This window comes from Aquarana catesbeiana, linkage group LG04 (assembly GCF_042186555.1).
Source record: "Aquarana catesbeiana isolate 2022-GZ linkage group LG04, ASM4218655v1, whole genome shotgun sequence".
Lineage (NCBI taxonomy): Eukaryota > Metazoa > Chordata > Amphibia > Anura > Ranidae > Aquarana > Aquarana catesbeiana.
The window spans coordinates 289,175,433-289,202,459 of record NC_133327.1 but is presented as its reverse complement, the minus strand read 5'-3'; the positions used below and the strand labels follow the sequence as shown (position 1 = coordinate 289,202,459).

The 27,027-nt window shown below is 41.9% G+C and overlaps 1 protein-coding gene across 1 annotated transcript in view; it reads right to left on the bottom strand.

Moving 5' to 3' along the window:
- Positions 1-27,027, bottom strand: part of LRRC1 (leucine rich repeat containing 1) — a 276,773-nt gene that overhangs the window by 71,961 nt on the left and 177,785 nt on the right. The window contains exons 5-6 of the mRNA XM_073626677.1: positions 6,576-6,632; positions 107-170 (exon numbers count right to left, since the gene is read on the bottom strand). Of these exons, the coding sequence (XP_073482778.1) occupies positions 107-170; positions 6,576-6,632 (121 nt within the window). The remainder of the gene's footprint in view (positions 1-106; positions 171-6,575; positions 6,633-27,027) is intronic.

The following is a 27,027-nucleotide window of genomic DNA, read 5'->3' as shown; positions in this document are numbered from 1 at the left end:
TCTCAAAGTAAATACTGCTCGCTATCATTTAAAAGTGATTTATTTTCATTAAAGCATACATCAGAAATGGTTGTAGTGGTATAGCCATAAACATATCATCTCTTACCAAGTTATATATTTCATTGTTTCCTAAATCAAGCTCTTCAAGTCTATGAAGCTGGGAAAGAGACCTGCCAAAAATAGGGAACAGTAGGTCAGTACGAAGAAGAACAAAAGGACAATTTTTCAGTGGACAAAGTACTATAATTGGTGTTTATCTGGGAACAAAATGTTGCTTGTGTGAAAGGTTCCATGGGGTGCATGTTACATCAAGTGCTGTTAAAAAGTCGTCATACTGTAAAACTAGGATCTAAAGGGTGAATAATTTGTCTGATGTGTATGTACAGTACATGACTGACACCTGGGTGTGACGGTTTAAAAATACTTAACATCTTCTTATAGTGTTCATGTCATATATGTTATATTAAACACTATAATCTAATGACATATACAGAAAAGCCCTGAAAACGTAAGATGGGCGTTAACTAAATACTTTAAAAGCCCTTATAAAATATATTTTAGCTGCCCAAAACATTTAAACAGAAGTTCAGCAATTGGAAAAAAAATAAAAAATTCTACTCACCTGGATGGATACAGCATTGATCCACTACTGTATTTGTCCCCCGCCACCTCTAAGACCAAGAACTAAGCGATCAAAGACTTCTGATGGCTCAGTTCTCGGTTTTTAGTGAGCCGAGAGCAGAAAGGTCAGTACCTGGCTCTCTGCCCCTCTATCGCTCACTGGAGAGCCAGGCTCCAGTGGCAGGAGTGGGTAGCTCAGGCTCTTAGAAGCTCACTGAAAGGCAGAGCCAACTGCTCATCAGGCAAGACTGGCCACCTACTTAAAAGGAGAAGTCCAGCCAAAGCACATTTGGCTGGATTTCTCCTATGGATTACAGGAGTGTTAGTCCAGGCTCCACGTCATCAAGACCATAGAATTGGGATCCGCCAGGTCCCTGGACTGACACCCGGCTCAGGCTCTCAGATCTGTGACTGACAGTCTACAGTTCTCTGCTCAGAGCTCTGAAAACCAAGCGAGTAGCGGTGTTCGATCGCTCGGCTCTCAGTGTAGAGGTCCCGGGGGACAGATGCTGCATCCACCTAGGTAAGTATGAATCCTAAACTGAATCAAAACGGCCTGTGTTTTGGCCAAAAATCGCAAAACATGGAGGCTGCTGCAGGTATGTACAGGCACTTCTGGGCTCCTGTCTGAACTTTATGCTTGTAGCAAAGTTTTTAGTCTGGCTACTGTGTTGTGGTAATGTGTTTGGTGGTGCATTGCAGTGCCATTCATTTTGAATGGCGTCCCAATGCGCCTTTCAAGTGCACCTACAAACACGTGAATTGCAGCACACTACGTGGTTGTAAGGAGGGCCTCAAACCGACAGCATCTAGTCAACAACCTCAGTGGGAATATGCAGGAAAGGCTACATTTGTGCTAAATATACCAAAACAGCTTTTTTGCCAATACATGCCCAGTCATAACATGTTTAGTTCCACTGACTACAGCCCTGGCAAAACATTTTTAGAATGACACAAATATTCAATTTTTACAAAGTCTGCTGTCTCAGTTTTTATAATGGCAATTTGCATATACTCCATGAAGATGTTATGAAGAGTGATCAGGTGAATAGCAAAGTCCCTCTTTGCCATGAAAATGAACTTAATCCCCCCCACCAAAAAAAACAAAACATTTCCACTGCATTTTAGCCCTACCACAAAAGGGCTGACATGTCTCTATAATGCTAATTGAGATAGAATAACAGACTGGAAGTTGTAAGAGGGTGGTGCTTGAAATCATTGTCCTTCCTCTGTTAACCATTGTTGCCTGCAAGGAAACGTACAGTCATCACTGCTTTGCACAAAATGTTAGCCAAGAATATTGCTCCTACTAAGATTGCACCTACAGTTGTGCTCATAAGTTTACACACCCTGGCATAATTTATGATTACTTGGTCGTTTTTCAGAGAATATGAAAGATAACACAAAAACATTTCTTTCACTCATGGTTAGTGTTTGGCTGAAGCCATTTATTATCAATCAACATTGTCTACTCTTTAAATCATAATGGCAACAGAAACTACCCAAATGACCCTGATCAAAATTTTACATACCCTGGTGATTTTCGCCTGATAACATGCACACAAGTTGACACAAAGGGTTTGAATGGCTATTAAAAGGTAACCATCCTCACCTGTGATCTGTTTCCTTGTAATTAGTGTGTGTGTATAAAAAGTCAATGAGTTTCTAGACTCCTGACAGACCCTTGCATGTTTCATCCAGTGCTGCACTGATGTTTCTGGATTCTGAATCATGGGGAAAGCAAAAGAATTGTCAAAGGATCTGCGGGAAAAGGTAGCTGAACTGTATAAAACAGGAAAGGGATATAAAAAGATATCCAAGAAATTGAGAATGCCAGTTAGCAGTGTTCAAACTAATCAAGAAGTGGAAAATGAGGGGTTCTGTTGAAACCAAACCGGAGTCTGTGTGTCTTGGGGGACCAGGACCCGAATCCACAGTAATACCACCTCCAGGGTCCCCAGGCATACAGCTCACAAAGGGCACCGTTCCCCCAAATGCAAGGGCCCATGATCGATCGGCAAGAGGCTAGCATACAGTCCTCTCCAAAAGTCTCTCTCCCGGCTAGGTCTGTCACACTAACCATGAGTGAAAGAAACGTTTTGGGTTATCATTCATATTCTCTGAAATACAGTGGGGCAAAAAAGTATTTAGTCAGCCACCAATTGTGCAAGTTCTCCCACTTAAAAAGATGAGAGAGGCCTGTAATTGTCATCATAAGTATACCTCAACTATGAGAGACAAAATGTGGAAACGAATCCAGACAATCACATTGTCTGATTTTTGAAAGAATTTATTTGCAAATTATGGTGGAAAATAAGTATTTGGTCACCTACAAACAAGCAAGATTTCTGGCTCTCACAGACCTGTATCTTCTTCTATAGGAGGCTCCTCTGTCCTCCACTCATTACCTGTATTAATGGCACCTGTTTGAACTTGTTATCAGTATAAAAGACACCTGTCCACAACCTCAAACAGTCACACTCCACTATGGTGAAGACCAAAGAGTTGTCGAAGGCCACCAGAAACAAAATTGTAGACCTGCACCAGGCTGGGAAGACTGAATCTGCAATAGGCAAGCAGCTTGATGTGAAGAAATCAACTGTGGGAGCAATAATTAGAAAATGGAAGACATACAAGACCACTGATAATCTCCCTCGATCTGGGGCTCCACGCAAGATCTCACCCCGTGGGGTCAAAATGTTCACAAGAACGGTGAGCAAAAATCCCAGAACCACATGGGGGGACATAGTGAATGACCTACAGAGAGCTGGGACCAACGTAACAAAGGCTACCATCAGTAACACACTACGCCATCAGGGACTCAGATCCTGCAGTGCCAGACATGTCCCCCTGCTTAAGCCAGTACATGTCCGGGCCCATCTGAGGTTTGCTAGAGAGCATTTGGATGACCCAGAAGAGGATTGGGAAAATGTCATATGGTCAGATGAAACCAAAGTAGAGCGGTTTGGTAGAAACACAACTCGTTGTGTTTGGAGGAGAGAGAATGCTGAGTTGCAACCAAAGAAAATCATACCTACTGTGAAGCATGGGGGTGGCAACATCATGCTTTGGGGTCATTTCTCTGCAAAGGGAACAGGACGACTGATTCGTGTACATGAAAGAATGAATGGGGCCATGTATCATGAGATTTTGAGTGCAAACCTCCTCCCATCAGCAAGGGCATTGAAGATGAAACATGGCTGGGTCTTTCAACATGACAATGATCTCAAACACACCGCCCGGGCAACAAAGGAGTGGCTTCGTAAGAAGCATTTCAAGGTCCTGGAGTGGCCTAGCCAGTCTCCAGATCTCAACCCCATAGAAAACCTTTGGAGGGAGTTGAAAGTCCGTGTTGCCCAGCGACAGCCCCAAAACATCACTGCTCTAGAGAAGATCTGCATGAAAGATTGGGCCAACATACCAGCAACAGTGTGTGACAACCTTGTGAAGACTTACGGAAAACATTTGACCTCTGTCATTGCCAACAAAGGATATATAACAAAGTATTGAGATGAACTTTTGCTATTGACCAAATACTTCTTTTCCACCATAATTTGCAAATAAATTCTTTCAAAAATCAGACAATGTGATTGTCTGGATTTGTTTCCACATTTTGTCTCTCATAGTTGAGATATACCTATGATGACAATTACAGGCCTCTCTCATCTTTTTAAGTGGGAGAACTTGCACAATTGGTGGCTGACTAAATACTTTTTTGCCCCACTGTATGTCCAAGAAATCATAAATTCTGCCAGGGTATGTAAACTTATGAGCACAACTGTAAATCAACCATATATTGGATCATCAAGAACTTCAAGGAGAGTGTTTCAATTGTTGTAAAGAAGGCTTCAGGACCCCCAAGAAAGTCCAGCAAGCACCAGGACCATCTTCTACAGTTGATTCAGTTGCAAGGTCGAAGACCACCAGTGCAGAGTTTGCTCAGAAATGGCAACAGGCAGGTGTGAGTGCATCTGCACACACATTTAGGCGCAGACTTTTGGAGGATGGCCTGGTGTCATTTCTCTCCAGGAAAAACATCAGGGATTGACTGATATTCTGGAAAAGGTACAGGGATTGGACTGTTGAGGACCGGGGTAAAGTCGTTTTCTCTGATAAATCCCCTTTTCGATTGTTTGGGACATCCAGAAAAAACTTTGTCCAGAGGAGAAAAGGTGAACGTTACCATCAGTCCTGTGTCATGCCAACAGTAAAGCATCCTAAGAGCATTCATGTGTGGGGTTTCTTCTAAGTCAAGGGACTGGAGTCACTCACAATTGTGCCTAAGAACACTATGAATAAAGAATGGTACAAAAACATCCTTCAAGAGAAACTTCTCCCAGCTATCCAAGAACAGTTTGGTGATGAACAATGCCTTTTCCCGCATGATGGTGCACCTTGCCATAAGGCAAAAGTGATAACTAAGTGGCTTGGGGAACAAACATCACATTTTGGGTCCATGGCCAGGAAATCCTGCAGACCTTAATTCCATTGAGAACTTGTAGTCAATCCTCAAGAGGCGGTTGAACAAAAAGAACCCCACGTATTCTGACAAACTCCATGCATTGATTATACAAGAATGGTCTGCCATCAGTAAGGATGTGGCCCAGAAGTTGATTGACAGCATGCCAGGTGGAATTGCAGAGATCTTAAAGAAGGGTCAGCACTGCAAATATTGACTCTGCATAAACCTAAGGTAATTGTCTAAAGCCTTTGACACTTGTAATTATATCTTAGTATACCATAGTATTATCTGACAAAAAGAGCTAACACCACTGAAGTAGCAGACTTAGTGAACATTTTAATTTGTGTCATTCTCAAAACTTTTGGCCAGGGCTGTACACCATCTTCATATCCAAAACCATTCACATCTTATAACAAACAATAAATTCAAGATTAATCACTGCGCTAGTAATGGTAATAAAGCAGCTGCATTAATTGTATGGTGACAATAAGAAGCATGAAAAATATAATGATATGCAGCGCTATAAATGTAGTATTGCAAATAAAAAGTCCATAGTGTTTGAGATAAAGTCCTTGTTCAGGAGGGCCCTGACAACATTTGACTGGACGAAACGCAGCGTTGGGAGGAGTTTTGACATCACGACACTGCAACGTGTCGACCGCGGCCATCTTTGTGGTTGGAAACAAATGCTGCTTATACAGACCTCTGTCTTTTACATGCTCATTTTTATCTGATGAAATGTGAGTACCCTGGATTTCTTTGATTTAATATGACCCTGGTTTTATAATACTACACCATGAGGAGTTCCTTCTTTTATATTTTATGCATGCACCTCTGATTATTTGGTGAAACTACAAGACCCAGCCATCTGTGATCTCCATTAATGGTTTTGTGGCTCTGTGGATTCATCATGCCTGTTTGACCATCTGTGATTACGTCTAGTCTTCTTTTTTGTAAGAGGCCTGGTGTGTTGATGTTCTGTTGAGGATAAGTGCGTATTCAGCTAATTTGTATTTCTGTCTACACTGTGGGTGATTCCAGCGTTTTCTCCTGAACAAGGACTTTATTTCAAACACTATGTACTTTTTATTTGCAATACTACATTTATAGCGCTGCATATCATTATATTTTTCATTCACATCTTATAATTGGGAATGTATTCGCAAATATTCTCAATGGCAAGCCCATTTCAAATAAGTTACAGCATTTAGCTCTACTTGAAAACATGCTTCCTAGCAGGGTTGGTAACTATGTAGGACAGGAGGATGTCTAGATCAATCTGGAACAGCAGCTCACATATGAATCGGTAATGTGTATAATGTTAATTTATGATGATTTCATTACAAAGCACAAAAAAATATTACAATTGCTTTAATGGCTTAAAGGCATTTGTTTTAACATGTAAACGCTGACAGTCGACATTCTGTGCACGCATTTTCATTGGCGCTAATTGGAAAAAACAGCCCCCAGCAAATAAAAGCCATTAACTTACTCTGGTAAATAGGTCAGTAAATTTTCTCTCAGCTCTAATGAAGCCAGGTTTGTTAGGCTGAAAAAAAAAAAAAAAAAAGGCTTTACAGTAATAACAACAAACAAAAAAGTGTCAAACAGATTAAAAAAGTTTATGTACAATGTAAAATTCTTCACCTAACAACAGAATACTATTAAAATTCCTTAATTATGGAGAAAGCCACCCACAAGGCAGACAAGTGCATTTTAACCTGCCAAAGGATTTGTATTTCTAGCCCCGTCTGAGATTTACAAAGGCTCCCAACACAGCAGGTCAGAGACCTAATCTTTCTCTGCTGCAGTTTCACTTACAGGTCTAGTCCCTCCCGGAGTCTGTGAATGGACACTAAAAGGAGAAGCAGCACACCAACATGTTAATCTCTTTTTCACTTTGCTCTATAGTCGTATCAGCAAGTCCTTTGTTATGCAGCACACGTGATTGGCTCCTTAACCACTTCAGTTCTGGAAGATTTTACCCCTTTTCTGATAAGGCACTGCTTTATTGTTAAATTAGGCTTTTTATCACTTATTTTTCCCCAAAAAAGTTCTAAAATGTATACTCCCGACAAACATATCTGCATTGATGAGTTCACATTTTACAGGCAGGCTGGGCATCAAATAATTTATTCCTAGTAAACGTGTCAGATACGGGGTAAAGTTATAAACTTTGTGAAAGGGTACACAAATGACTTCCGCGTTTATATAAAGGAAAAAGACAGTCACCTGGAACCCCTAGATTCCCAACTTATATGGCTAGCAGCAGAAAAAAAGTGTGTAGGACCTTATATCACCCCTTTTCCATGAGAGATACCACCTCTATGTAGACAATCTTTATACCAGGTAAGGAGTACTTTATATTTTTTTATTTTCCGCTCTTTTTTGCCTTCTCTGTTTGCTTCACAACATTGACAAGGTATGGGTTATAATGAGATTCTGAGCATTGCATCCTGGTGTCATGTTGGGGACAGTGTCCCATTTTAGGTGTCTTGTTTTTCAGTCTTTTTTTTTTTTTTTTTTTTGTCTTTTTAACATTTATAAATATGCAGTGTACACACACACACACACACACACACACACACACACACACACACACACAAACTGTGAAAAAGTTTTAGGTAGGTGAAAAAATTCTGTAAATTAGGAAGACTTTCATAAATAGAAAAAAGTGTTTATTTTTAGCAATTAAAGTGGATATGAAATTAACAGAAGACTACCCTTTGCCTTCAACAGCAGCAATTCTTCTAGGTACACTTGCACACAGTTTAAGGAACTCGGCAGGTAGGTTATTCCAAACCTATTGGAGAACTAACCACAGATCTTCTGTGGAGGTCAGCTGTCTCAAAACGTTGGTCCCTTCACGTACAGTTCCAAGACAGACTGGATGATGTTTCAGAACTCCTTGTTCTTTTTTACGCTGAAGATAGTTCTTAATGACAGTGGTTGCATGTTTGGGGTCATTTTCTTGTTGCAGAAGAAATTTGGGGCCAATCACACACCTCCCTGTTGGTATGGCATGGTGGATAAGCATCTGCCTGTATTTCTCAGCATTGAGGACACCATTGATCTGGACCAAATCTCCAACTTCATTTGCAGAAATGCAGCCCCAAACTTGCAAGGAACCTCTACCATGCTACACTGTTGTCTGCAGAGACTCATTGTACCGCTCTCCAGCCCTTTTGGTGAAAGAAAATGGCTCCTGCTACAGCCAAATATTTTACATTTCGACTCATCAGTCCACAGTACCTGCTGACATTTTTCTGCACCGCAGTTCATATGTTTTCGTGCATAGTTGAGTCGCTTAGCCTTGTTTGTACATCAGAGGTATGGTTTTTTTGACCGCAATTCTTCCATGAAGATCACTTCTGCCCAGGATTCTCCAGACAGTAGATGGGTGTACCTGGGTCCCACTGGTTTCTACCAGTTCTGTGGTGATGGCACTACAGGACATTTTTCAATGTCAAAGGGAAGCAAGCATGATGAGTCATTCATCTGCTGCATAAAATTTCTTTGGCTGACCACTGTGTCTATGGTCCTCAATGTTTCCCGTTTCTTTGTGCTTCTTTAACCACTTGCCTACCAGGCAGTAACACCCCCTTCCTGCCCAAGCAATTTTTCAGCTTTCAACACTGTCGCACTTTGAATGACAATTGCACGGTTGTGCTACACTGTACCCAAAATGTTTTTATCATTTCACACAAATAGAACTTTCTTTTGGTGGTATTTAATCATTGCTGGGTTTTTTATTTTTTACAAAAAAAAAAAAGACCAAATATTTTGGGAAAAAAAAGGTTTTACTTTTTTCTGTCAGTAAATTATGTAACTAAGTAATTTTTCGCCTTCGCTGATGTGCCCTGATGAGGCGGCACCGATGGGCACTGATAGGCTGAACTGGTGGGCATTGATGAGGTGGCACTTATGGGCAATGATGAGGTGGCACTGATGAGGAGGCACTAATATGGCGCACTTATGGGCACTGATGAGCGGCACTGATAGGCGGCACTGGTGGGCACTGATAGGCGGCATGGAGGCGGTACAGATGTGCACTGATGGGCGACACTGATGGGCAGCACTGATTGCCAGCACTGACTGGCATGGCTAATGGGCACTGATTTGTGGGCAGTGGTGGGCACTGATTGCTGCCACTGGTGGGCACTATACTGTTACGCTTTATTTCTTTACTGTAATCAGGGCACTGATGATCAGTACCCTGATTACATCCCTAGATGTCCCCCTGTGAGGAGATGCCGCTGATTGGCTCTCCTCTCCTCACACTCTGTCAGTGTGAGGCGAGGAGAGCCGATTACCGACATCTCCGTGTTTACATGGTTAAAGAGCGGCGAACACAGATCGGAGTCGCGCCGTGTCCTAGCAACACGGGGCGGCCGCAATCGTTGCGCTCCCCCGCGGGCGTGTGACAGCGTCCCAGAACAAGAGCTGCATCTCCCCACCGTCATTTGATAGTGGGTGGGCGGCAACAAGTTAAAAGAGCTTGAACAGGTTATCTTGAAACCCCAGTGTACTTTGAAATCATTGACTGAGAGAGACCTTGCTTATGAAGTAGAAGTACCTTATTACTTGTTGCTGTACTTAGGCTTGCCATGGTGTATGACCTAGAAAAGGTGTCTTCCACAATCTTACCTTAGTAGCAGAATTTGGCTGTTCCTCACCCAGTTTTAAGCCTCCTATATAGTTTTTTTTTTTTTTTTCATTTCAGTTAATGACCATGCTGCAACCTACATTTGAAATTGATGATCATTAGCCCTTGCTTGGTGTAAGTGGTAATTATACACCTGACTCTAATCCTACAAAATACCTAACTTTGTGCAAGTGTAAGAATTGGCACTGGTTTGAAGCCAAATGGTAATCACACCAAATATTGATTTGATTTCAAATTTTTCTTCGGTTTGCTCACTTTGCATTTTGTAAATTAATTAAAAAAGACATAATTTTCAAATCATTCTGACTTTCACCTTTCCTTCACACCTGCCTGAAAAACTTTTGCACAGTACTGTATACTCGTGCGCGCGCGCACACACACACACACACACACACACACACACACACACACACACACACACACACACACACACACACACACACACACACACACACACACACACACACACACACACACCTTTGGCTCCCCCTTTTTTTGGCTGATGGTTGATTCCTTTTGTGTACAGTAGCTGGGAGGGCGGGGTTGAGGGCATGTTTTCCTGACCCGTGTCCCTGTGTTCCTTTATGGCCATTATCTCCCACATTTTTGTTTCCCTCCGTGATTTTCCTTTGCCTCTCCCCCCCTCCTCCCCTTTCCCTCCCCCCTTTGTTCTTTGGATAACAAGCACCTTGCTTCTCTCCCCTTTGGGTTGCAGTTTGGGCTTTAGGATGTGCGGTGCAAGCACAGTGAAAGAACCTGCCAAAACTGCTCCAGTATGGTGCCTACCAGGGCAGGGGAAGTGATGTCATCTAACAGGGGGGAGTCCCTGCAGTCAGAACACAATAGCACAGCTGGGAGATTGATATAATCACATTGCATAGTCAGTACAGCGAACCCCTCAGTTTTTTTGTTTTTTTGTTTTTTTTTTTTTACTTTCAGCCCGCTGGGTTGAATGAAAAAAATCAGTGTGTACCAGGCACAAGACTGGTCCCATCAATTATATGGTATAGGGCCAATTTTATTGGGCATGCATGAGCAACAGAGGCGGCTAAAGGCTATATTTGAATGCCTGGAGTTCAGCTTTGAGAATCAAAGTGGCAGCCTACATATTTCTCTAAAAACAGTTTCCTTTAAGAGCTTACAGTGCTGTCCCAAATCAGGTCTGACTGTATTCAGAATGCCAGTTAGGATTACTGCTTTAAGTTGCAAGCTTCATTACATGAACATGGTAAAAGGTTTTTTTCTTTCTTAGGTTTGACCTACGACCAATACAAAAGCATGCAACAGCAGAGAAAGCTATAAAAGGAGACAAATAGACACAAAGAGACAAACATCTAAAAACGTTATTTATCATGAGAACATGCAATGGCATTTTACATAAACCTTTCTGGCTGGTGACAATTGAACAAAGATCAGCAAATCTATTACTGCACCAAAGTGGTCAGGTTTAAAACTCTAGGGCTGTCAACTATTCTCTTATTCAGTTCAACAAAGACAAATGCGCCAAACTGAAAATCCAACGGTAATGTCCCAGATAAAGATTAGATCGATGTTATTTATGCGAGATTGAGAAGGAGCCATTGTCTTCCTTAGACTAAGGCATTTAAATGCATAAAGTAAATAACCTAGCGGAAAACAGACCATGAATTTCTTTCCTTTTCATAGCAATTTTACATCAAAATTTCAGGAAACAAGGCTGAGTTTGTTACACCCCCACTCTCGCTTGCAAAGAGGCAGAAGAACTGATGTCTTTGGGCACTTCACAACAGTAGGCCACAAAAGTCTAAGTAGTGCAAACATAAGCAGGCCATTCTTTTCCATCAAAAATGACATTCATTTCCAAGTTCCTGAGGACACAATATATAGACCGGGGATCAGCAACCTGTAGATCGTGATCTACCAGTAGATCGCAGCCAGGTGACTGGTAGATCGCGGTATGGGCTAGCTGACCCGCCATCCCAGAGCATCACACTGAGTGTAATGCAGAGGGACCACTTGTAAAGTTGGAGCTGCAGTAGGGAGCAAAAGCCCCAAAACCCGATGCCTCCTCTGTAGTGCTGGTGCCTTTCCCATGCAGAGTGACACCAACTGCCCTCCACCTCTTATCCGGGCTAGTGGTCTCCAGAGTGCCAGGAGCAGGAAAGAAGAGATCTTCAGGTCAGTGTGAAGAAATACACCGGACATAATGGTATTAGGCTGCTTTCACACTGTGCTGCGGTTTACCCACACCGTGGGTGCAGTGTACCTGCAGCTTTCCTGCGCTTAGCCATAGACTTTTATTATATCCTGCGGGTCTGGTGCACTTTATGAAAGCGCACCAAAACTCCTGAATGGAGGAGTTTTGGTGTGCTTTTAAAACATGCACCACACCTGCAGGGTATAATAGAAGTCTATGGCAAAGCGTAGCTAACCCAGGAAAGTTGCAAATGCACTGGTAAACTGCAGTACATCAGGGTGAAAGCAGCCTTATAGGGGGCTCAGAACAGTAAGGGTTCATTTACATTTGTAGTCTGGGGGGGTGGTAACACTCCATAGTTGGAATGTGTTCTTACCACCCCCCCTGCCCCAACCGCACCCCCTTTAGCTGCAGTGTCCTGCAACCTCGTGCAGCACAGCAAACAAGAGGTTAAAGCAGGCAGCGATGGGTTGCTTCATCACCGCCTGCTTTAACCACTTGGACCCTGCAGAAGCAAGCAGTTGCAGGGCGCTTGCAGAGTGGCCCCATTTACTTGAATGGGTCAAGAATGGCAGGCGGTAGCACCCACCAAAAGCATCAGGGGGTTTAATTCCTGCTGTGGCATGTGTACACCTTTGGCTGCTGCCTCAGCAGGGATTGGGGACATCAAACTCGACCACAGGGTTTCACCACTCCCCAACTTTACATGTGAACGAGCACTAAGGGCGCTGCTGCCAAATGCAGCTAAGGGCTCATTCACAAGTGCAAAAGGCACTTACTGCTCCCCTGAACGATCTGCGTGCATTTGACAGGTGGTGAGGAGGAGATATGTTGTCTCCTCACCACCTGATTTAAACTAATGATTGCTGTGCAATGCACGCAACTGCAACAAGGTAGTGCAGTAATTAGGAGGTTTAAATCAGGTGTGCAGAGGCGACACTGGGCAACACTATGCCTAATGATCTTTGACTTCTCCCATGTTGTTCAGGTACATCTCCACCTCTTTAAGGTTGCCTACCCCTGATATAGACAGTATGATGTGACTTTGGCAAAATGTCAGAGGACAACACTTTGGGCAGAACATTTATTAAATTAGTATGTCCACATACCTAGCATGCAGGCAGATTGATTGACAACCAGGGCAGACTGATTTTCCACTCAGCAGCGCCTGAATAGTTCTGGCACAGACGCCATTAAGTAAGCCTATTGCTTAGGACTAGTAGCTAAGTGTCCACTGAACTCAATTCTCCCTTTTACTGTCTTGAAGAGGACAAGTTTCACCACTATCTTGCACACTGTGATGTATGTAACATTTTGTAGACCGCTGCACAATACACACAGTTTTGTATGTTATATATACCGTACAGGACTTCTACACATTGTACACCCACTATGCCTGGGGGGAGGAGATTCCTAGTGACGATCTGCAGCTCTTGCTGACCTTACAAATCCCAGCCGCTGAACTGTATATGGCTGGGGGACGGGGGTGTCCACAGAGATCCAACATGCCTGTAGCTCCCAAACAAAAGATGGGGCTGGGCGGGAGGCACATCTACGGAGATCTGAGCTGACCTGTAGCGCCAAAACAGAAGGTGGGGCATTTCCGCAGCCATCGGACCACAAAAGTACAGGCTTGCCGTATGTGTAGGCCTCCTGTAGCTGCAATTCACAAGGCACAGATGTAAAGGTACCACATTGCATCCATGCCTAAAGCGGTCTGAAGGAAATCGGGTGAATGAGACTGATAGGATCACCAGGTATTTTAATGTGTTTCACTACATTTCAAGAAAATGAAGGCTCACCATATGCATACTTGGTGACAAAAGAGACAAATCCCCAGCTATGTAATTCACGGTTTACACTTTAATCTTTGGGATTGGCCTTATAACATGTATGTGCAAACATTGTTCCCTTAAGCTCCATGAAAAACCTTATACCATGTAGGAGTATACTGGGCCAGAAAGGTCTGGATGAAGTCTGGGTGTTAGAGAATACAACTACTTAAAAACCACTCAAAGCCTACTTGCCACAAAGTTTACAGAAGAGAGAGCGAGTTAAAGAGGAGCTCCAGGCTCCTGCAGAAAAAAATAAAGTCAGCAGCTACAAATACTGTAGCTGCTGACTTTTAAGATTAGAGCACTTACCTGTCCAGGATTTTTCAATCGGCCACTAAGGGAAACCAGCAGTGAAGCCGTGCAGCTTCACAGCCGGTTTCCTATTGGGACTCATCTGAACACAGATTGGGGTAAAGGGCCAATCACAGCCCTTTACCACGTGATCAGCTGACAGCTTGATCACATGATGTAAACAGAAGCCGTTTATCTGCTTTTTTTCCTTCCTCACATTGACAGCGTGAGGAGAAAAGAATAAAGCCGATAACCGGCTTCTGTAAAAGGGACATGGTCCCAACATTTGGGCACCAGTACTGCTAACCAGTGACACCTACCACTGCCCATCAGTACTGCTAATCAGTGCCCACCAGTGCCTCCTGATCAGTGCCCATCACTGCCGCTTCATCTGTGCCCATCAGTGTAGCCTCATCAGTGCACATCAATGAAAGAAAAAATTTTATGACAAAGTATTTTTTTTTTTTTTTCGTTTTTTTTTCCGTTTATTTAGCAAAAAATAAAAAACCCAGTGATTATTAAATACCAAGAAAAGAAAGCTTTATTTGTGTGAAAAAAAAAAATGTATAAAATTTCATATGGGTACAGTGTTGCATGACCGAGCAATTGTCATTCAAAGCGTGACTGAAAGCTGAAAATTGATTTGGTCAGGAAGGGGGTATAAGTACCCAGTAAGCAAGTGGTTAAGTGATAAAACTGGCAGCAGGTAGAGATTTTATGGTTGAAGAGAACCTGAATATAAGGGAAAGGACAGCGCAATTAGGAATGTTACTAGCTCACTAGAAAGTAAAATTGTACTTTTTTGGGCCACAAGGCTGAGGTATGAAGAAAAAAACTTGAACAAAAACAAACAAAAATTTGGAGTTATTGCCTATAGTGACCGATTAGAATTCTTGTTAGATGAAAAATGAAACCTGCTAGATTAAATAAAGTAAATGGAGTGAAAATGAAACCTGAACCTGCTTTTGAAAAAATAAAAATAAATGGCAAGCTTAATTTTTATTCTAATAATGTCATGAATCTGCCTTTCTACTCTGTTTGGTCATACAGTTAGTACACACGTCTGATATCAGGTTTTAATTCTTAAGCAAATCTTAGTGCCAAATAGTATATGAACACCTGGCACACGACATCTATGGTTTTAATGTAAATGTTGGAAACCATGCATAATTTAGTCTTAGATGCCAGCTAGCTGGACCTGAGGAATTTTTTTTAAAGCGAAGTTCCAGCCTGGGTGAAAAAAAAAAAAAAAAACTAAAAGTCAGCAGCTACAAATACTGTAGCTGCTGACTTTTAATATAAGGACACTTACCTGTCCAGGGAGTCCATGATGGGGGAATAGGTGGTGTAGGTTGGTTTCAAACAAAGTTAAATTTTTGCCTGGAACTCCGCTTTAATGTCTAGTGAAATGCCCACCCATCTGTACTTTTTCATCAATGATTTGATCGGTTGACCGTTTTTAGTTTGTTTACCTATTTATCATCACAGAATGGATCCAGCTGAATTCGACTGCTAGCCATACACTGTTCTTGATAAAAAGAGGCCTTTCAAAGACATGCATTAAAAATGCACATGCAGGCACGTTACAGTGCGCACACAAATCTACAGATTCAATTCAGCTTTTAGTCCTGGTTCACACCAGTGCGCTGTGCTGGTGCGAACTGGCCTAGGCTATCACACCACACTGCAAATCACATGCGAGGTCTGTGTGATGTGATTGCAGCCATACAGATAGTATGGCTGAATTTGAATCGTGTTCGGACCAAACTCGCACAGGACCCTTTTTTGATCGGCACCAGAATTGGATCGCATGGGTGTTGATACCCGGCGATCTGATTCATGTCCGAACTGACCATTTGCACTGCGATCTGTCAACTGATTTGGGGGTATCATTAACTTTCTACTGACATGCCCAGCAGTTTGCATAGTACAGTGCGAACTGCCTCGCAAGTCAGCTGTGGAGTCGCAGGGTTCCCGCATCGCACTAGTGTGAGCCCAGCCTGAAAGATCCATTCTGGATGGACTATTCTTTACCAAAGCAAAATATGCACTAACCCATAACGATCACATATTATCAGTGTAGAGTAACTAAAATACAAATAGCTATTTTTTTAACTGGGTACCATTGGGGACAACAAATTAACACAATGTTAAAATAAAACATGCACAATCAGAAGAATCAAGATAAAATACATTTATACATACTGTATGTAGAGTCATGAATGAAATGACCTTCCCAAAGCAGAACTTCACCGAAAAGGGGAAGATCCACTTTTTTTTTTGGAGGGGGAGCGAGTACCTAGTTTTTGCAGATACCTGAGCCAAAGTTCAGCCATCCCCCTCCGCCCTCCCACAACCTTCTGGCATGTATCCCAGAAGGCTACAGCGCAGTGGGAAGTTGGTTGTGAAGCCACAAGGAGTCATATCCAGCTCCCCACAGTCAACAGGTTGGTGCTGGGGCCTCGAAGACTGGCGAGGAACTGGCCTAGGCTATCACAGCGCTGGATCCCGGACCGATAAGTGTCTGTTTAATAAAAGTCAGCAGCTACAGTTCTTGGAGGGAACTATTAATTTTTTGGAACCTGGCTGATGCTCCACTTTAAATACTTTTTGTTCAGATTTTCCAAAAAACACATTACACTAGATGTTTTATAAAATGTAAATCTTGGGATAACCTTTTCTACAACATAAGTAGAGAGGAACTCTTTAAAATTCATTGAGCAGTGTGGCAAATCGTCATTGCTGCAGCACTTCGTATTTAATGGCCCATTTTCACAGTCTGTCTTCACTGGCAGTCAAATATAGTCCATTTAACACATGGGGAAGAAATAAAACTGCAGTACACTTTGAATATCAATGATTCTCCAGATTTCCAAAAAAAGCAGAGAATGTTAAGCACTGTATCCAGTTTTATGTACTATGGTGTTGATGTAGCTGAAAATTTTTAGGCCAGTAACGTGTCAACTACTGAAGTGAATAAAAAACAAATATTTTGCATTAACCACTTGACCACTGGGCACTTAAACCCCCCTCCTGCTCAGACCAATTTTCAGCTTTCAGTGCTCTCACATTTTAAATGAATGTGGTATTTGAACACCTCTGGGTTTTTTTGTTTTTTTTTTGTGCTATAAATGAAAAAATCTTGAAAAAAAACTAATTTTTCTTTGTTTCTTTGACCAAATTTTGCAAATTATGAATTTTTCTTCATAAATTTTAACCACAATTTATACTGCTACATATCTTTGGTAAAAATAACCCTGTGCAAAACCATTACACAGAGCAGGTAAGTATAACATGTTTGTTTAAAAAAAAAAAAAAATACTTTAAAGACTGTGCAGGGAAGATCAGCATCTGAACCCAGAGAAGGTGGAGGCTGATAGACTGGAGGCAATAGAAGGCATTACTATTACATTTAAAGTAAACTTTTACATGGAGGCAAGCCACATTACGTGTTAGAAGGGCACATTACATGAGGGCAGGGCACATTACGTGGTAGGAGGGCACATTTCAAGGGGGCAGGGCACATTACGTGGGGGCAGGGCACATTACGTGGGGGCAGGGCACATTACGTGGGGGCAGGGCACATTACGTGGGGGCAGGGCACATTACGTGGGAGCAGGGCACATTACGTGGGAGCAGGGCACATTACGTGGGAGCAGGGCACATTACGTGGGAGCAGGGCACATTACGTGGGAGCAGGGCACATTACGTGGGAGCAGGGCACATTACGTGGGAGCAGTGCACCATTACATGCGCCCTAGTGTGAAAAGAGTCTAAATAAAAAGATGTGATCTCTGAGCCTAATGATATTTACCAGATTCAACCTCCAATAGTATATACAGTGTATCTCTTCTGTCTGTTATTCTCAGAGTGGATTAGAGATTTTGCTCCCTAATCATATAGTTGGTTATTTATATTTACCACTGCATATAGATTTTTAAGAATAAATTGCCTTTTTTTTAAACTTTACATATTAAATTGTATACCACACTTTTTTTAAGGTTATTATCCGATTAATCGAAACAATAATCGGCCAACTAATCGATTGTGAAAATAATCGTTAGTTGCAGCCCTATATAACATACCAGAAACACAGTTAAATCTTAAGTTTAAAGCTATTGTTAATAACTACAAAAGAAGAATGTACTGGCAAGTAATATACAGATGCTGGTCAAATAATTTTTTTTTCCTGACAACTGTGCCACCGACCCCACCCCACATGTAGAAGAAGAAGTAGAAAGAAGAGGTCTATCAAAATAAAACAGGTGCATAATTGACTAACTAGTACTACCCATGTGTTCAGTTTGCCTATATTGTAATTAAAGAAAAATCTGTGCCAATAAAAATTTCAGGGCTGCCATTGGTAACCTCTCTTCTAAAAATATTTCTGGGCTAGTTTCTCTAAGCTTGCACTGTCTTGTCATTTTACACCAATAAGTTATTTTCTCAAGTAACCCAGTTTTCTACTTTTTTTTTCCTACCAAATAAAATATGTAGATCCAGGGGTGGACTGACAACTCATGGGGCCCCCGGGCAATGGGAGATTATGGGGCCCCCGGGCAATGGGAGATTATGGGGCCCCCGGGCAATGGGAGATTATGGGGCCCCCGGGCAATGGGAGATTATGGGGCCCCCGGGCAATGGGAGATTATGGGGCCCCCGGGCAATGGGAGATTATGGGGCCCCCGGGCAATGGGAGATTATGGGGCCCCCGGGCAATGGGAGATTATGGGGCCCCCGGGCAATGGGAGATTATGGGGCCCCCGGGCAATGGGAGATTATGGGGCCCCCGGGCAATGGGAGATTATGGGGCCCCCGGGCAATAGGAGATTATGGGGCCCCCGGGCAATAGGAGATTATGGGGCCCCCGGGCAATAGGAGATTATGGGGCCCCCGGGCAATAGGAGATTATGGGGCCACACAATATACACACACAGTATAAACATACACACACTGAAAAAGTACTGGAGAGGCGGGGCAACTATAATCTTGGGATTTTTTAAAAAAAACACAGATTTTTATATACTGTTCCTGGTTTTATTGAGGCTGGCAACCCTGATGGGGCCCCTTAGTGGCATGGGACCCTCGGGGCAGTGCCCGAATGGTCAGTCCGCCCCTGTGTAGATCAGAATTTATGACCTCATTTGTAGTGTGTTTGTTCTGGACCAGTGACTGAATCCAGAGGAAGTCAAGCAATATTTTGAGAATTATTGAGAAGTAACACAGACCTACATATTTAGAGTTTGTAAATAATCAAAAATCAAATTCCAATCCTAGCTGACGTTTTTTGCAACATTTACTAAAGTACAATACCTCAACTATATTAAAGTGGTTGTAAACCCTCTCATATACCCAGTGAAGCGAACAGGCTCAGATGATACGCAGAGATGAAACAAATTATCCTACATAAGTTGTACTTCTTTATCTGCAGTCTTCTCTTTTTTTACATCTGTAAAAAGTGCTGAATTGCATGCAGTTAGAGCTCTTGTACATTGTGTGAGGGCTAGAGGAAAGGGATACAGCGCCTCACAAACCTACACAGGAATGAAGGAATGATGCAGGGCTGTGTTCTGAATAGACAAGCTGTGTGCTGAGCTCTCCTCCCCTGTCACAAATTTATCTCATGATAACAGAGGAAGGAAGCACCAGAGAGAAACACCTCAAGCTTTGAAGAGAGACAATACTACAGGTATACTGTATGTGCTTTGTTCAAATTTCATGACTCAGGTTTGCAATCACAAAAAAACAAAAAACAAAAAAAACAAAAAACACAAATGTTTCATTGTAGTATCCATTAAAATACAAAAATACAAGCGTATAAACCACCAAATAAATGGTTACTAGACAACATTTTCCTTTACAAATCTTAACAGAGGATGGAATCTAAATTCAATCAATTAACATTTAAACATGTGCACGAACGCCTTACACCTTTCAGCTCTTGAGCACTTTACTTAATCTATCATATCCCAAAGATACATTATATGTGGATAGGCCAAAAGTACAAACCTGAAGAATGATTTAAAATTCTATGCACATCAACATAGCAATAGTGTACAAAACTTTAAACATTTTAGACAGCAGCAAGGCACACTGCTTTCAAAAGAAGGCAGACTAAAGCAATCAAATTCATTATTACACCCCCCACAAAAAAATGTTTCCACCAAATATCTCATCATATATATATCTCATATCAGCTTGATAGATATAATTATATAGGCTCTTTATAAAAAGAGTCACTGTAACATACTTCAGGCTGGGGGTTGGAGTCCACGAAGCCCAAAATCAGTTGTTTTGTAATGCAAGGACTATACTGAGAAGGAGGGGAGAGTAGATCTCTAGAGTCTTGATTGAGAGAGGCTTCTACTGCCAATCCAATCCCTTGCATGGACAAGGTGTCTTGGACGCCTCCCAACCTGTCAGACTGGCATCAATTGTGAGGATTTGCTAAGAGATCAGAAGGAAGGATCTCCACCAACTTCAAAGCTGGAGACAACCTGGTCCTCGGTGTAGGTGAATCAATTTGTTCATGATTTCCTGATTATCCCATAATGACAGGATGCAGCGTTGGAGGGGTCTGGAATGGAGCTGGGCAAATGGTACTGCCTCCAAAGCACAATACTCTCATGCAGTCTGGCCAAAACAGTGTCTAGGACAATACCCAGATACTCCAAGCGATGTTTCAGATCCAGTGCTGGCTTCTGAAGGTTCAGGTTCATGCCTGTATCTCCTGTAGTCAGTTTTGAAGCCAGTTTTGAAGTTTTTGTTCCAGGTCATGCAGCATCCAATCCACACCTAGCCATTTCCCTTGTGTTGCATTGCAAATGTGGGGGCACTAATGTGATGAAAATACATGATTTTCAGCATGAACACTCTGCCCGTTTGAGGCTGTGGCAGATCTAATTACTGCACCTACACTAAAAACTGAGAGACCCAGGAATTGTGAGATCTGTAGCTTCTTCACAGACAGTGTCCGTTCCTAGACTACAGACAAAGGTCATGTATTAACCTGTGCAGTGCCATGCTGCATGCCTCCTGTTTAAGCACAAACCAACTCCTGAAGCCGGAATGTAAAGATTTACTGCACTGCTGTGTGTACAGGGCAATAAATTACACCATGAAACTACATGATCAATGCACATCTTATGCAGGTGAAAACACAAGGTGCAGGTAGGAAGTTTCAGAATGCCCTTAAGTTCTGCTTCAAGTGATGCTTCACATAAGGACATGCATTTATTGGCTACATAAAGAACTGTCATGGCAGATATATCCTCAATATATCATAATATTTACTATATACGAAACTGAATAATTAACAGTAAGGCTTAATGTACACGGGACATTCTACAACCTCTTCTGAACAATTTAACTTGACAGATAGTAAACAAAGTTTAAAAACATTTGTTTTGCCGCATTTACATGCCGCGTTTAGAAGCTTATTTTTAATTTTTTTTTTCAAATAGTCAAAAATTAAAAACGCCTGTAAACGAAACATAGTTAAGTGCGAGTTACCTCATTTACAAGCTGGTACAGGCATTTGGCGTTTCAATTGCCTCTGAACATCCATCCTGAATGCATTTTTTTGCTTTCCAAAAAATGCTTCTAAACTCAACTGCCTAGAAACTACTATAAACGACTGTGTACATGTACTGATAAGATAACAGAGCAGAGTTCAGGGGCAGCTGAAAAAATGCCCAACTGCTCCTAAACGTCTGTTTACCAGCAACAGTGTACATGAAGCCTAATTATAAGGCAGGCCATAGATGAGTCTTTTTTCCGTTCAATCAGCAGGTTTAAAAAAAAAAAAATACACTGATCAGTGGTGCTGGCTAAGCCTGCAGTGCTGATCCGAGTGGGAAAGATCCGACAGGGCTGTTGCACAGAAGTTAATCGGTAGAACAAATTCAGTACAACCTCCCTGCCCATACATGGATCAAAATTCATTTGGTCCCTGCTCAATCAGCCAAATTTCAATCCATGTAGGGCCCACTAAAGTCATATGCACAAAACCTAGGGAACTTGGATGGAATATTAAAAGCGGGAGTTACCAGTTTATCAGGCTGCTATCTTTAAATTTATCTGTAAATATAACAAGTTATCAACATCAAGGCAATCTTGATATCGACACCCCGAAATGGCGGATCTGCAAATCGACGCCCAGCACCTTGTGCCATGTCACACATCTCAAGACCTCTTTAGCTCCATGAACACAGTCAGAAACATCTTTAAAGCTGTATACAGGGATAAAAGGATTACTGCCTACAGCCGAGAGTGACTATCTTCTCCTCGGGGTGGCAGGCATGTGTGAGACTGTGTAATCATCATTATACTCAAGAGGCAGTATGTCTGCAGAAGTGAAGAATGGCTCAGCAAGAAAGCAGTAAGTAGCCTGGTCTTGTTGTCAGAAGGAGGAAAGTTGAAACTGCTGGCAAGATCACCAGGTAATTGGGACATATGAGGAAGGAATTATTCAGCTGAGTACTTAGGGAAGAGAAAACTTTAATACAAAGAAACTATACATGCAAAAGTTTTTATATAGGTTTACTGACACATTACCTATTTAATGGTTAGCATCCTAATAAAATCTGAATAAAATCTGGGGGCTGTTGCATTGAAATGTGTGGTAATTGCTACAGGTGTTTACAACTCTGGGGAAGAGCTGGTAACAGAACAAACTATTTTAAAACAATTTACATAAAATATATTATTGCAATATTATTGTAAATGTTCAGCTTTTATCACTTGAGAGACTTCGGTACAAGGGCACTGTACTAAATTTAAACTGAGGTTCCCCCATAACTCAAGCAAAAACATCTAATTTGGCAACAATAAGTGGTTCTAAAAGGCCCCTTTTTTAATCTACAAAAAAAGAAGTTTATACTTACCTGGTATTGCAGAGAACAGCCCCAAAACCTCCTCTCTGGGGTCCTATGCTAGCGCTTTCCACTCCTCCTCTTCTGCATCTGCCCCCATGCCAAGTCGCTAGCTATGAGGGCAGACGTGTTGGCCCGCCCCCCACTCTCTCCTGAATGGATTTGACTGACAGCAGTAGGAGCCAATGGCTTCCGTTGCTATCAATCTACCCTCTGAGACAAAAGGAGAAAAAGCAGTGCTGCTGCAGACGGGCACAGCGCTGGATCAATACAGGACTCGGGTAAGTATTTTGGGAGAGGTAAAAAAGCGAAGGGGTTTTTACCAGGTAACGCATTAAGGCAGAGTTCCACCCAAACGTGGATCTGATTCCTCCCCACCTCTGGTGCCTGTTTTTGACAGGTACCCTGTCGCCACTTTCATCGGACCTCACCGCAGCAAGGTTTGTCAGAAGTCCTTCCCCTACTGTCGGGCCAGTAGAAGAGCGCAGCCACGCCTCCCACATGCACAGTAGGGACCTGGCCATGAAGCCGAATGCTTCGCTGGCACATTCCCTTACCAGCAATGGCAGTGGCAGCACTCGACAGCCGATGGAAACACTGGCTGCGGTGCCAACATCACTGGATTCCAGGACGGGTAAATGTCCTATTATTAAAAGTCAGCATATACAGTATATGTAGCTGCTGACTTAATTTTCTGAGGGGAAGGCGGAATTCTGTTTTAAGGTAAAAAACCTTGTGACTTTAAGAGAAACGAGAAGGGAGAATGCTTAATTTAAAGCTGTTCTAAAGTGGTTATAATCTCAAATGGCTAAAATTGATCTAGCCTCCATGTGTTTGTTAAGCAGTGCAGTGTTTTGTTTTTTCAATTCTAAATATCTTTTTTCTTTGTGCTCATTTCTAGTCACCTCCTCTCTCTGCTCCCCCATCTAAGAGACCCAAGTGGGAGGGGCCAAGATTCCCTTCTGTTATAGGTAAACAGTATAGTCAGTGAATGAAGGCTGAGGAGAGGGGAGGGGCTGTGAGGAGAGGAGCTGATAGGGGAGGCATTGTGAGATTGTGTTCTCACTACACACTATGGAGCTGACAGGTAGAGAGGAGGGGGGAGCTGCAGAGATGCACAGGAGAGAAGCTAGATGACAGGAGGCACGTATCCTGACCATGATCTCATGGCTCAGTAGCCATGATAAACGTAGTCGGCTTACAGACGTGGAGTCAAGACTAGGCAGGATCAACCATGTACTGTAGAAGATACCAAGGGGCAATTGACTAGGCAAAAGCACTACACTATAGCTCGTGCCTTAAAAAAGACAAGAGCAGGATTTTTGTTGGGGGGGTTTAAGCTTACCAGATGCATAGGAAATAGACATGCTGCTTTATTTCATACAGGATGTGTGTTCACATCCAGAATCAATTAGTTTGCCTATACAGTTTCCAAAATGAGAAGTTTAAAGAACTAAAGAAGAACTTTACCCATAAATAGAAATAAGTTCTTTAGCAAGAAACGCACATTCCACATTAATAACTATGCCACCAATATTAGAGTGTGCTATAAATTGCATCCAGCATTGCTCCTGTTTCTCCTTGCTGGAGGCTGCCATTTTGCTAAAGCCCAGAGCCCCTGAACAGCAGTAAATCATAAAGCGGAAATAAAACCATCAACTTAACGGTTTAAAAAAAAATATACACATACCTGGAATGCCAGGATTGCTAACTGTTACATTTGCTTGTGTCCTCAACCAAACTGTCAAACCATTAAATGGCTGGCGTCATAATTGATGTGCATGGTGTGCAGCACCATGGCAGTTACAGATCAAATAGAAGCAGCTTCCTTGGCTATAAAGGTTTAATTCTGCTTTAAGGCTGTCAGCAGATCGGCCTTTACAAATTCAGAAGTGCCTAAAAATGGAGAGCAACTGAGCATGTGCAGAGCAGGGTAAGACAGTGAATTACTGGATTTTAAACAGAATAGGTACTTATTTTTAATGTTTTACACCTGCAAAAGGGGTCAGCCTGAAGTGATATAGCAGGACGTACATTTCCACTTGATAAAGTTTTAGACCCAGGTTTATAAAAAAAATATATATATATATATATATCACATACAGTATTCAAAATACTCATATACGATGTAAAGAATAATTTTCGTTTACAGTGCCTTGCAAAAGTATGCACCCCCCTTGGCATTTTACCCATTTATTATTTTTTATTACAGCCTTTAGTTTAATGTTTTTTTAATCTGAATTAGATGTGATGGATCAGAACACAATAGTTTAAGTTGGTGAAGTAAAATTAAAAAATATATACATAAAACTATTTTTCAGAAATAAAAAACTGATAATTGGCATGGCGTATGTATTCACCCCCTTTGTTATGAAGCCCATAAAAAGCTCTGGTGCAACCAATTACCTTCGGAAGTCACATAATTAGTGAAATGATGTCCACCTGTGTGCACATGATCTGTCATTACATATACACACACACACCTTTTTGAAAGGCCCCAGAGGCTGCAACACCTAAGCAAGAGGCACCACTAACCAAACACTGCCATGAAGACCAAGGAACTCTCCAAACAAGTAAGGGACAATGTTGTTGAGAAGTACAAGTCAGGGTTAGGTTATAAATAAATATCCAAATCTTTGAAGATCCCAAGGAGCACCATCAAATCTATCATAACCAAATGGAAAGAACATGGCACAACAGCAAACCTGCCAAGAGACAGCCGCACACCAAAACTCACGTACCGGGCAAGGAGGGCATTAATCAGAGAGACAGCACAGAGACCTAAGGTAACCCTGGAGGAGCTGCAGAGTTCCACAGCAGAGAATGGAGTATCTGTACATAGGACAACAATAAGCCGTAGGCTCCATAGAGTTGGGCTTTATGGCAGAGTGGCCAGAACAAAGCCATTACTTTCAGCAAAAAACAATATGGCACATTTTGAGTTTGCAAAAAGGCATGTGGGAGACTCCCAAAATGTATGGAGGAAGGTGCTCTGGTCTGATGAGACTAAAATTTTACTTTTTGTCCATAAAAGAAAACACTATGTCTGGCACAAACCCAACACATCACATCACCCAAAGAGCACCATCTCCACAGTGAAACGTGGTGGTGGCAGCATCAAGCTGTGGGGATGATTTCCGCAGTCAGGACTGGGAAACTGGTTCAGAGTTGAGGGAAAGATGGATGGTGCTAAATACAGGGATATTCTTGAGCAAAACCTGTACCACTCTGTGTGTGATTTGAGGCTAGGACAGAGGTTCACCTTCCAGCAGGACAATGACCCCAAACACACTGCTAAAGCAACACTTGAGTGGTTTAGGGGAAACATGTAAATGTATTGGAATGGCCTAGTCAAAGCCCAGACCTCAATCCAATAGAAAATCTGTGGTCAGACTTAAAGATTGCTGTTCACAAGCGCAAACCATCCAACTTGAAGGAGCTGGAGCAGTTTTGCAAGGAGGAATGGGCAAAAATCCAAGTGTTAAGATGTGGCAAGCTCATAGAGACTTATCCAAAGCGACTTGGAGCTGTGATAGTTGCAAAAGGTGGCTCTACAAAGTATTGACTAGTGAGGGGGGTGAATAGTTATGCACATTGACTTTTTCTGTTATTTTGTCCAATTTGTTGTTTGCTTCACAATAAAAAAAAAAACACCATCTTCAAAGTTGTGGGCATGTTCTATAAATTAAATGATGCAAATCCTCAAACAATCCATTTTAATTCCAGATTGTGTGGCAACAAAACACAAAGAAATTCAGTCTAAATTTCAGGCTCAAGTACAGATAAATATCATAATCTATGTACATGTATACAATGTAAGAAGAATTGCAGCCTAAGTTTCGGCCTCAAGTGTAAACAAATCCCATATTCAATGTGCTTATATGCAATTCTTCACAATAAAATGACAAAGATGCCAACAAAATAAAATGTTGCAAGCCATTTATATTAGGGTTAAACGCTACAAAAAAAATGCAAGCTTGAACATTTAAAAAAAAAAAAAAAAAAAAAAAAAATCACACTTGTTAGGAATTTAGTACCAAAAACTAAAACTGAAAAGCTCATGTTTGAGTGATAAATGGGATGTAAGACTAGCCCAAAACAAC